This window comes from Rhopalosiphum maidis, chromosome 2 (assembly GCF_003676215.2).
Source record: "Rhopalosiphum maidis isolate BTI-1 chromosome 2, ASM367621v3, whole genome shotgun sequence".
Lineage (NCBI taxonomy): Eukaryota > Metazoa > Arthropoda > Insecta > Hemiptera > Aphididae > Rhopalosiphum > Rhopalosiphum maidis.
The window spans coordinates 50,123,347-50,136,002 of NC_040878.1; the positions used below are offsets into that span (position 1 = coordinate 50,123,347).

At 29.9% G+C, this 12,656-nt stretch overlaps 1 protein-coding gene across 1 annotated transcript; it reads right to left on the bottom strand.

Moving 5' to 3' along the window:
* Nucleotides 1-1,296: 1,296 nt before the first annotated feature.
* Nucleotides 1,297-11,380, bottom strand: LOC113552052 (circadian clock-controlled protein-like). The gene is made up of 6 exons (XM_026954719.1): nucleotides 10,656-11,380; nucleotides 4,172-4,264; nucleotides 3,487-3,634; nucleotides 2,511-2,644; nucleotides 2,285-2,434; nucleotides 1,297-2,182 (listed from the first exon to the last, which is right to left on the bottom strand). Exons 1-6 carry the CDS (start codon nucleotides 10,789-10,791, stop codon nucleotides 2,025-2,027), a joined length of 819 nt encoding a protein of 272 aa, XP_026810520.1. The 5' UTR covers nucleotides 10,792-11,380; the 3' UTR covers nucleotides 1,297-2,024.
* Between the last annotated feature and the right edge of the window lie 1,276 nt (nucleotides 11,381-12,656).

The window sequence follows — 12,656 nt, forward strand, 5'->3', positions numbered from 1 at the left end:
ATTAGTACAATAAAAAATGTTTTCTGATATATAAAATCACATGGTAGTAAGAATAATAAAAGTATTCAAATAAAATCAATAACTTCTTCGTTCTGCAGCGAGATATCTAAAATGCAATTTAAATATTTTTACACCGATATAATATAATGTATTCAGAACAAATACATTTTCTGAGCATATTGAAGAGACATAAAATGGATAAAATAAATTATTAAATTACATATTGCTAAAATATTATTTTATCTATTTTTACGAAATTTTGTTTTTCAATATATCCCTTACGTTCCTACTGGAATAAAATCCATTCCTTCGTAGAATAAATATACTTAATTTAAAACTGTACTTACTACATTTCATAATACACAGGTATTCATTTTTATTTGTATTTTCAATATTCCAATTTTATTTATAATTAATAACAATATAAAAAGTGTTTTAGTTATATAAATATCAATACAACATTTATTATAAGTTATACATCATAATAAAATAAAAAATTTGCATACTCAATAAATCAACTTCAATTAAACTTTAATTATTTTTAGGAATAAACAATAAGAATAGATATCGATAAGCTATAATATGTCTGTATAGTATGAAAATTGAAAACTATTGCTTACTTTCATGAAAAAATTCAATAGACATAATAAAATAATTTTAAAAACTAAAATACATTAAAAAAAGATCAGTTTTTGTTAAAAATCTGTTGAAATTATAAAAAAAAGTTTGTAATGGTTGAATTAATATTTTTTTAAATACGTATTTCGTTAGATATCTTTTAATTGCACTACTTAATCTAATTATAAAACGACTCTCTTTATTTTTACTAATTGGCCAATTTTAATAACTTACCACTAAATTTCCAACACGTAAATAACCTGACCAAGATTAGATTATGTGTGTATCTGACCTTGTTCTTCTTTCTCATTTTTTTTAATCACATTTATCATTTAAGCAAATCTTGTGATCACTAGCCAAGGTCGATATATTATTGATAATGTCAGTGAAATTCATGCGCAATTTTTAATTATTTTACAAAATCACCCCGTTATTTAAAAAAAAAATGTATTTTAATCATGTAAAAACATCATGTTACAATACTTTTTAAAAAAATATTAAATTTCTTTAAATTGAAACAAGTACATTCATAAATATTCTATATTATAGTATTCTAATATAATAGAGATTTTGAAATTAAACTGTTTAAGTAGGTCATTCTTGTTGTTTATAACAGCATTAATATTTTAATATTGATAATTTGATTAAATATATAAATATAAAATAAAATAAACAAAATTATTTTCATTCATTCTATTAGAATCTACACATTAAATATAACTAAAAACTATACAGTAATATATGTTAATAGTTTTAATTTATAACGTTTCTCTTTCAGCTTTTTAACCGCATTTTGTTTAACAAACTTGCATTACTAAAAAAAAAAACATTACATTTATATAATGAGTCGTTAACAATAATTTTAAAGAAAAGTTTTATCCTTAAAATTTAACGAGCTATATTTTCTTTTGGTAAATTAAAATTGTTTATGTGCAATGTTAAACATACCATTTCAATATTGCACTGTCACCCGGCAGCGCGTTATAATTTTCAAACATTTTTACTTACAATATAGATACAACTAATTCAAAACTAAAATAATACTCAAAAGGCAATTATAAATATATAATTAATATAACATTGTCGATAACACTACTTCTAAAGTGTTACAATTTAAAAAAAAAATAACCCGTACGAAAAATACGACGACATAATACATTATAATATTATTATGTATAAGTACCTATATATACAAAATGGTAAATAGTCTACAGAATAGAAATTCTATGTTAATATTTTGTTTAAAGTGTGGTAACTTAAATAAATAAACTAATTTAAAAGTACATATAATATTATGAGAATAAAATTATACGTAATATAATGCTTAAAAATAAAATTATCACTATAGTAATGGAAAAGTAAAGGAAATTACAAAACAAATGATAAACATGAAAATTTATAGAAAATTATTCAGAGTCTTTCAACCACACTTTAAGTGGGATTTGTAAAAACGCGTTGTTCAAGAAATTTTTGAAATGTTTGCCAATGGCTTGCGAAGCGGCAGGTTTCATTTCTTCAATAATCTCTGCTGAATTTTCATTCAAAAATACGTTCATTGCTTCACCTGAATAAAAGCATTTAATTAATAAATTTAACTAATTAATAGTTTTAATATATTTTTTTGTGTTATAAATAATTTTAAAAGCATGGATTTCTGTAATCTAACCGATAACGTTTTGCATATTGATGGCATCTTTGATTTTAAAATCGGATTTTTCCAGTTTGAAACCAATTCCCAATCTTTCAGTTTTCATAAATTTTACTCCTTCTTTATTCACCTCAACTCCGTATAATTTTGCTAAGGCCGTTACATTTTCTAAATGCAAAAATGATTTACATAAGCATCAAATTAATTCACCAGTTGTAAAATATATATTAAAATGTTATCTGACCGAAGGACGCCCAAAATTCTCCTCTACTTCTAACGGGTAACAGTAACACGTTTCCATTGACATCATAGTTTCCAGTGGCTTCGATGTGCGGTATGAAAAGTCCTAAGTCTATGCGGTACTTGTTCATATCACTCCTGAAAATAATTTGCCATTAAATATATTAATATTCATATACTTACTATAGCAAATTGCTTAATAAATCATACATAAATAATAAAACCAATATAGATAATAAATGTTAATGACCTTATTCATACATTTTTTTTGTATAAGATGATGTTTAATCTATTATCAGTTATGCAAAAATATCTATTTAAGATTAAAATTTAAAAAGATTTTAATTATACAGTCAATTTAAGAATACGATATATATACTTATAATATAAACTAAATTATTAAATTTGAGGTTTAGGCATGTGGTTCATTTTATTTAACATTTGAACTGATTACATATACTCATAGTATATAATATAATACTACATTTGAAAAAATTTATATTATCATATTACCAACTTTATTGTCAATAATTATATATTTTTTTAAATAAGTCTTGTTGGTTGTTACATAAATTGAAAAATTAGTGTAGACTATTATTATACAACTGATCCCAACCAATTGTTTGCCATGAACAATAAACATCGTATCATCAAATAAATGTTTGATCATCTTTGGTAAATACTAAATAATGAAAAAGAAATAATATTTCATAAATAATTATCTAAAATTAATATTTATAATAAAAGTTCAATTGTTCGATAATGAACTATATGTACGTGACTAAATAGATTAGCATAATAAATCGATATTAAAAAGTCATATTTTAAATTTAAATCTAACACAATATATTACAATAACATTTTAAAAAGATAACATTAACTAAGGATTTACAAAACACTTGTTGCGTAAAATTGTGTTGAACTATATTGAAAATTATTATAAGAGTATAGCATGACAATTACATAGCTTTAAATCTAACCTGACGTTTAAAACTGTATAGTTGCTCGCTCCGTGTATAGTCATGTTACTGAGTATCGCCCTCACTCTGACTGCACCATGACCGTTTTCCATTTGCATTTTAGGTATAACCAATGGTTCAATCGGAGGCACGGTAAGCTCTTCGATTCCTAAGAAAAAAAATTCTTAAATATAATATTTACGCCCAACAGTGGCAAGTAAAACCTCTAAATAATATGAACATCGATCGAACAGAAATAAATGTCTGTTTTTGAAAAAGTCCCGTTATTTACAGGATGTTTGTGTTACGAGATAAAGGAATATATTATTTTAATACTATAATGTATGTATGTGCGACAACTAAGTGCATTCAGTGGCACACACTAGAGGATTCTAGGGTAACAGCTGCTACTCCTGAATTTTTCGGATTGAAAGTTTAATGGTATTTTCGTGTAAAAATGATACTTTAATTGACATCGACACTGTTATTAATACATTTTCCAATAATAGCAGCATATTAGAAAAAACATTATTGTACTAATTAATATTTATTTTTAGTTTTTGAAAACGATTTGGTGAGGGGGTTATATATTTTCCATTGAATGTGCACTCGATTTGAGTATGCGCCACTGAGTGCATTTAACTATTTCTTAACAGGTGAAAAAAGATGCATTATTGTTATTTAAGTAAGAGATATTATAATATACCATTAATGAGGTAAGGACGAAGATGGTTGAACGTTTCTTTTATGCAACTATTGAATTGAACGTCCGCCTTACGACATGAATGAATGTATTCAGCTAAAACAATACAAATAATATTAATATATATATATATATATATATATATTATCAGTGCGTTTTTAATATTAACCATTAATTTTTGTAGTTATATTTAAAAAAAAAAATAATACTACATAATAAAATCTTATATTTTATACTCGCGTAAATGTATATAAGCAGTGGCGAATTTAAGGGGAGGCTGAAAGGCCTCGCCCCCCCCACCCCCATTGTCATAATTTAAATACACATTTAAAATTATTGTCTATTTGTATGTATTTGTTAATTACTGAAAAATATTAAGATTTGCGTTTTGGCCTATACCCCTTACCCCCAAAAAAAAAAAAATTAAATCCTTGATCCGCCACTGAGTTTTAGTAAACCAACTTTACCCTAAAAATATTTTTACGTGTTCAAAGAATAACTAAATATGTACTAAATTTATATAAATATAGTTGGGTATATAATAAATCTATTGATTAGGTATACATTTAATATGAACTTGAAATATAATTTGAGTATTTAATATGGTATTTTTTTTGTTTTATATATTTAGAATATTACAGATTATAATCGCTCGTAAAGTCGTAACTAATTATAATTATATACCTATAGATGGACTGAGAGTGAAATATTTTTACTTATAGATTTCAGCTTATCTACAATATTATAAATCAATTGTGTCTTAATCATTTTGTTCTCGTTACATTAGTACGAATGTAATTTAATTGATATTTCACGTTATTCTCTAATAAATAATAATGATAAAATAAAAGATGATAACCATAGTAGTAGAGTTTAGTTAAACTAATTAATATCTTTATTTCATGTTCTTATCAATAGTAAAGTGATGCACATTGCTCGTTAACAATACTATTACATCAAATACCGTAATGTAGTTAAATATAATATTATGTACACATTTATAAAACAATTAAATAACACATGAGATGCGTTACATTATTTTAGAATCAAAAATTAAAGTATCCTATAAAAACAATAATCCTACCATTTTTTACCACATTTTCCCTTTAACTAAAAATAGATATCGAAAACATATCGTGAAACAAAACATTTTAAATTAATACTTTGGTAGTATATTATATATATATATATATATATAACATAATTTTTATATTTTTTTTTTTTTACAATTAGTATACAGACAATTTAAATATTGAATTTAAATTTACAAAATTGAAAGTTAATTTGGGAAATATAAATTAAAAATGTATTGAAATAGTTTGTATTGTTATTGTAAACATGTTAATTGCAAACATTGAAGTAGCTCTAAACATTTTGAAAACTACTATTTATAAATGCTTTATTTCTTATGGAATCTATAGTTATTATAAATAATAATTTTACAAAATACGACTTTAAGACCTAAAATGTATGATACATTTTTTTTTATCTCTATACATTAATACTATAATAATTGCCAAACGTCTTTGTGATTTACAACTGTTTTCACAACTCTGTTTGAGTCCATATAATCTCTTCACAGTTGCATTAATAACAGAAAATATAATAATAAAAAAAAGCATCAACATATAAGCTACTTATTAAACGAAATATCAGAAATAAACATATGCATTATAATAAATCTTTTTAATTTTAATTTATACAATTATTTATAAATACAGCTATAGCCCATTAATTGTGTGTATTACTTGTTATTTTAATCTTACTATTAATCATGCTTTAAATTAAATTATAATATACACTTATTAGACATTTCCAGTAGTTGGTTTAAGTGTAAATTATTATAACTCTGTACAGCACAAATTTATTGTCCTTTCAAATATTTATATAGGATTGATTGTAGAATTCGTAAACAGTTTTTGACGAATTCAGTAACCGAAGGTAAATCATATTATTAAGGTACAAGTGTACCCACCAACAACCTTGATCTTATTCTTATTTTAATTGGTTAAGTTCAATTATCACATCGAATAATAATTATGACATCAATGCAGATAATCATAAGATCCAAAAATGACGCAAATCATTAAACTCTAAAAGTCAAAGTCGAAACTACAGTAAAACAACTTTCATTGCCATGGGTAATTTGAATTGTGAATTACCATGTATCATCAACTATGATGCAAATATAGATATATACTTAGATAGCTAGATATACATATACTTATGAAGTTATGACTTTGCGGGTGCTTGACATTCCATTATTGATAAACGAGACAGGACAAATTCACGTTAAATTATACAACCAACCAATTATTATAATTATTCGTAAAATGATTGTAGTGTGTTCTATAATCCTATAGAGATATATTATAATAAATATGACGTGATTTCGCAAGAGCCTAAAACGTTTACACCTCTAGATCAGTAAGTTAATGACTACCAGTAAAAAAATTCTTAATAGACGTGCGGTAAAGCAGTTGGTAAACTGGTAACCTGTAACCATCCAATATGAGAAATGTACGACTACATTAAATAATAGATATATCGAAAGTATAAAATCTAGATCAGGACATGGCGTATTGTTTTCATTTAAATTATCTAACAATAGTAATTTTAAAATAATTTTTTTAGTGCAATCGTTATATTGCATTTGGTTAAGCAGCGACATATGCATAAAAATACATATTATAATATGTGAAATGATAAACCATGCAAAAACACTTCTTATATGAACACTCGTAAAGTGCTCAATACATAGTGGAGGAGAAGGTTGAGGCTTTTTTTAACACAGCGCCTACAATAATAAATATCCAATCGATTATTTAACATCAATCAATTAAGTGACACGCGTAAGTATAGGTAAGTACATATACCACCTATAGGTAATAGGTAGCAGTGTTTGTAATAATAATTATTAAAGTTCGTATTTTTCAGCACGTACATGTATATATACGTATTCAATGTATGTATTATGTATAAAGATACCATACGTAACTGCATAAGTTAGTCACACACATCTCCAATCCGACCGCTGTCGCCGCCTTATATCTACAACAGTTCTATACGGTCGTTGGTTTATTTTACCACGGATTGCTGCAGCACCGGGTATTAAGTAATAACCGCGCGGTATCGTAATCGCGCGCGCTTTCACTTTCCGAATGTCCGGCCTGTGACCGTATTTCCTGTGTGTTTCCGGTCAGTGGCAGATTTTCGGCCAAAGAAATAACCTTCGCTGTCAAAATAATAATAATGATGTGAACTTTTTTGGTTCGTTCTAGCTACGAATAACTATGTAATTAGTACTATGAAATATTATAATAGGCGTGTTGATACGTTTAATACGCAGTGGACATATTTTAATACGATCGGTTAAAAACAATTCTATACTCCATTCGCTGAGCCCTTGACCCCGTTCGGTCAAGTATAAATTATAAAAAAAATGTACACTATAAATGTACATATTATATACCACCGAGTATTATATATGATATGTGTGTGCCAATAACATCGTGGCCGTTATTATTATATACCTATATATATATATCTGTACATCAAGTATTTGTGTGTACATAAATGTAATAATATTATTTAAATATTTTAAACGTTACAGCAGTGAAGATATTCGGACGGGTAGAGAGAAAAACTCGTACACATAACGCACACACATACGCCGTGTAATTTATATGGATTTATACAAGCTCTGCTGTCGTCTGATGTCATCGGTGTTGCGTTGACGATCCTACGATATAATGTTTGTGTTACTATGAATTATGATCGAGATTTGAAATCGATTTTAAATATCGACGAGTCGTTAAAAATCATTTAAAAAACAAAATTAACATTCAAATTTAAAATGATTTTTAACGGTATTCAAAATTTATAGTGAAATTAAAATAGATAATTTATATAAAAATAATAAATGTTATAATTTTTATTATAATATACAAATCTATTTTAAATTTAAAAAAATGTTAAAATTTAACAACATTGCACGGAATATGCTTTATCACTAGGTAAAGATATTTGTTAAAATGTATACAATATAGAATGGTAAATCAAATTTAGCTAATCAAAAACTAAAATCAAAACAAAAAGAAAGAATAGCAGAACATAATTTACTCGACATTGTGCAATAGTTTATAAATCATAAAATCAATACATTATTTTTAAATTGAAATCGGAAAAAAACTAATTTAAATTAAATTTTAAAATTTTTTATTTCGATTTCAAACCCTGATTATGACAATTATTGCATTAAATTGTCTCTGTATCCGGGGGAAGACGGCAACGGCCGGATCAGCGCCGGAGAACCGGCTGAGGAGACCGCGAGACCGAAAGCCAACGGTTATCGTATATTATGTATATTACGTCATCGATGTGGTACACGCGCGAAAAATAAAAATTAAGCAATGCGCGTGCATTATTGTCGCCCGCTGTTGGATAATCACTCGTCTCTGCAGCATTAACAATGATAATACATGATATTGGCAAGTATATTCGATTTTTGGTGTGTCACGCATTTAATAATATCGATACCGCAATAATATCATTATCATTGACATATACGGTTTGTATTTTACACAACTTTTCGAACAAGTCCGTCAAACAGTAGATAGATAGTAGATACCTATAAAACAGGTGTAGGCACAACAATTGTACAATATAATATATAGTATGTGACATTACGACTCGTTGCAGTGGTGTTATAGTGATGAGTGATGAATGACACAGTCGCTACTAAACCTCAGCAATATATTACCAGGAACCTGTCGACTATAATAATTTCATCGCAGGACTGAAAGAAAAACCTCAAAATGTAAAATAAAATTAATGTGTAGACTAATCGATGGGTTCATTAAGAGGACGCCATACCCGCATGCATTGTCTCTGTCTTACTAACGTACATCATGACATGTTTTCGTTCAGCAGAATACATTTGGTGACGTTAGCTTCAACATTAGAGTAAATTTACCTATTATCAAATTTAAAGGTAAGAATATTATCTAGACAGTGGCATATGATTTTAATGATATTATTATTTTAAAGTGAGTTAGAGCTGTGTAAAATATAACAACTTTGAAATGATAATATCAATAAAATCATAAGTCATTGTCTAAATAATATTCTTACCTTTAAATTTGATAATAGGTAAATTTAATCTTATATTAAAGCTAACGTCACCAAATGTATTCTGCTGAACGAAAATATGTCATGATGTACGTTAGTAATACAGAGACAACACATGCGGGTATGGCGTCGTCTTAAAATCGAATACTATTGCCCGTGGGTTGCATAAACAATCACTAAACTTTTAATGAATAAATGAATGAATGCAATAATCACTAGCAAGCTAATGGTTCTCAAACACGATTAAGTGATCCATGATTAGATTTTAGTAGTCCATTAAATTAATCAATTTCCAATGAAACCCGGCAGATACATATAGTGCATATATTATTATTGAAATTCCATTCCCTTGATATTATTAAAATAATTAAGCGCACCGACTTCACTGAACTCTATGGAGAGATAGCTACCTCAACGATCGACTACTGGTAGCTTAGTTTATAATGTTGAATTTATTTTGTCAATATATCGAATTAAACCCTACTACGAGTCGTAAAATGATACCGGTTTGTCGAATAAAAGGAAGTGAATACAAAATATAACGCAGCCTGTAATTAGAGGTGCGTGTGGTATTAAAGTTATCGTCAATAAAACTCGTAAAAAATAACTTATCTGATGGCCGGTGCACTGCACAACCGTTATTATATTAGATTATGTTTAATCATGAAAGTAAAAACACGTTATTATTGTAACTCTTCGTCATTAAACAAATAAATCATTTCACGGAACAGTCGCGGTTTATGTAATAAGTATACAGTACCTACTTATACATATGTATTATGTGTATATAATATATACATACAACCTATTCACCATACGTGGGCTAGAATAAAATCTAAATCTAATCAAATAAACGTACTTAGACATAATGACTTATGACACCGAATGTAAACATAGTGTAGTACTTGTCGATATATTATTTAATAATGTTATGTCAAAGCACAAACGACGACGTAACGAGATACATAATATAAAATGAGAAAACCCGTTCAAACCCGACAATAGGTTAGGTAAGAAAGGTTTAAGTATACTAAAGTACTTTCTACGACAGATTTCCGCGGACCACCGGGTACAGCAGGCGCGTATGCATTTTTCGGCGTACGATTTATCTGTAGAGTGTACATACGTTTAATCATTATGATGTACACAGATTGCAGACTTAAACCCGTCCGAGTAGACGTAATTGATTACCAAGGTATAATAATAGTATAATAAAATATGATACATAAAAAAGTCCAATCGGACGCAAATAGTATGAACGGATAGTAGTAATAACGATAGCACGCCCAGACGGCTACAATTAAACAAATATTTTATTAATAGCTGTTGCAATATGCAAGTAGGTATAGGTACTCACGTGTGGCGTTCACGGAAAGAACGGCTTCGGCGGGCCGGGAGAAGGTGGAGATTGCGGTTATCAACAGAGACGCCCGGACGATGAGTGTCAGCGACACCGGACGATCGGCGGCGGCTGTGTACGACGGTGTCACCATCCTCCTAATTGTACGCGTGCTAGGGCTTGTTAATGAATTTGCGTGTTTTTTTTTTGTTTTTTTTTATAGCGATTGATCGTGTTGTGCTCTGCAGTGTCCGGTCAACTGCGACGCTGCCGTACGTAGTGCGATTCGATTTTGGTTTACCTAAATCGACTGTTCTTAAGCTAATCGCCCCACACACATGGATGGATGTGCTGGCCGATTCATCGCGAACGGATGAACAGAAACAAAAGCGAATCAATTGACAAAACAAAAAACACTAAAAGGACGCGGTATATGCGCGCTGGACGTATATAATAATATTATAATAAGTAATGTGTATTATACGGGTACGGCGTTGTTCAGAAATAGACCGCGAAACGGCGCGTAAAATCTGTTTACAATCTCCTCTTAGCTTTTTTTTTTCTGTTTCTCCTTTGCGCGTAAGCGACAGTGCTGTGTACCTCCACGGGCGGGCGATACGATGACGAATATTAACTGTGTGATATTATTATAAGAACGGAAGACGGCGACGTGTTACAGTGCGACGTTATGGCCGACGAGTGCGATCGGTTCGTCGACGATAGTGAAAGTATATCGCGGGGGCTCGTACGTCGGGACTGTCGCCGTCTTGTCGGTACGGTAGTGTGTACGTCCGCTGCTTCACTCTCTCTCTCTCTCTCTCTCTCACACACACTCTCTCAAACTCTCTTTCTCTCTCTCACACACGCACATGCATTCCGTCACTCTCGCGCGCTGACGCCTCTCCGTCTGTCGCACGGCTATTCCTCCATTTCTACCTCCCTTCGTGTAGACTGTCTTTACCAAACAAATCATACGATTATTATGTATACGTACCATACCCATGCCCATCGCAGCCACCGCCACAAAAATAATATATTATACGACTTTATGGAGTCGCGTCGGTCGCCGTGCGCGTTTTTATAGACCGTTGCGTAATACTATAACGATACCTATACAATATACACATAATATATATTATGCATATAAAGCTCGTGTGTATTATATCCGTGTGTATGTCTGGGGAGTTCCGTGGCGTGATGTTCTTCCGCCACCGCGTAATACGTCGTGTACGCGTTCAAAAAATATAATGATAAATAACTCGTTGGGCGGCAAACCGAACGCGCGGCCATTATTATGTCACTTTTACCGGTCGGCCGCGGCACACTGCTCCGTCCATTCATCATCCGGCCGACTATATACATACCTAGGTATAGGGAATGAGTACCTACAGAGTTACGTCACACACGGCCGTCCAAATACGTATAGGTGTATACCCGCGCAGTACGAGAATACAACGTAATACGAAGACGGCAATAACAATGTATACGAGTGAAGTTAATAATACACGATGAAGGGCTCGAGTCGTAGATGTATTATGTATTTATTTATATGAGCTGCGACTCCGTTTTTTGGTATGTGAAGGTCGCAAATAGTTGGAGGTCCCGTTTTCCCCGTACATAACTCGCTAAAATATATTAACACTCTGTGCCGCGTATCTATCATGTTTTTCTAAATAATAGCATATGATAATATTCGACTGAAAATGTAAAACTAAGACAGGATCGAAAGGTTCTATAGAAAATAGAACAAAAAATAAATTGTTATGACAAATGTTTTTGAAATCACAGCGTTACGTTGTATAGAACTTACTACCGAGCATGCTCACCCCCGTTTTTAATGATAAACTTGTACAAATCCTCATTTATTAAATTTTTAAACAACGAGTCGAATTTCCCCCCACTTACAAAATGACTCGTTTGCAACCCCAATCGAAATGGCGTCCTCGTGGGTTCGTGAGTTTTAGAGCGGCGCGTTGCTGTTAAAGGCCGGAACGTTAACTGTTGTAATAGTAGGCATGT

Bases quoted from the DNA above. Each gene is read 5' to 3' on its own strand.
- LOC113552052 (XM_026954719.1), bottom strand. From the start codon at position 10,791: ATGGTGACACCGTCGTACACAGCCGCCGCCGATCGTCCGGTGTCGCTG. The intron at 3,635-4,171 runs GTATATTATAAT...TTTTTTTCTTAG, and splicing joins TCGTCCTTACCTCATTAATG to GAATCGAAGAGCTTACCGTG. The intron at 2,645-3,486 runs GTTAGATTTAAA...AATTATTTTCAG, and splicing joins TATACAGTTTTAAACGTCAG to GAGTGATATGAACAAGTACC.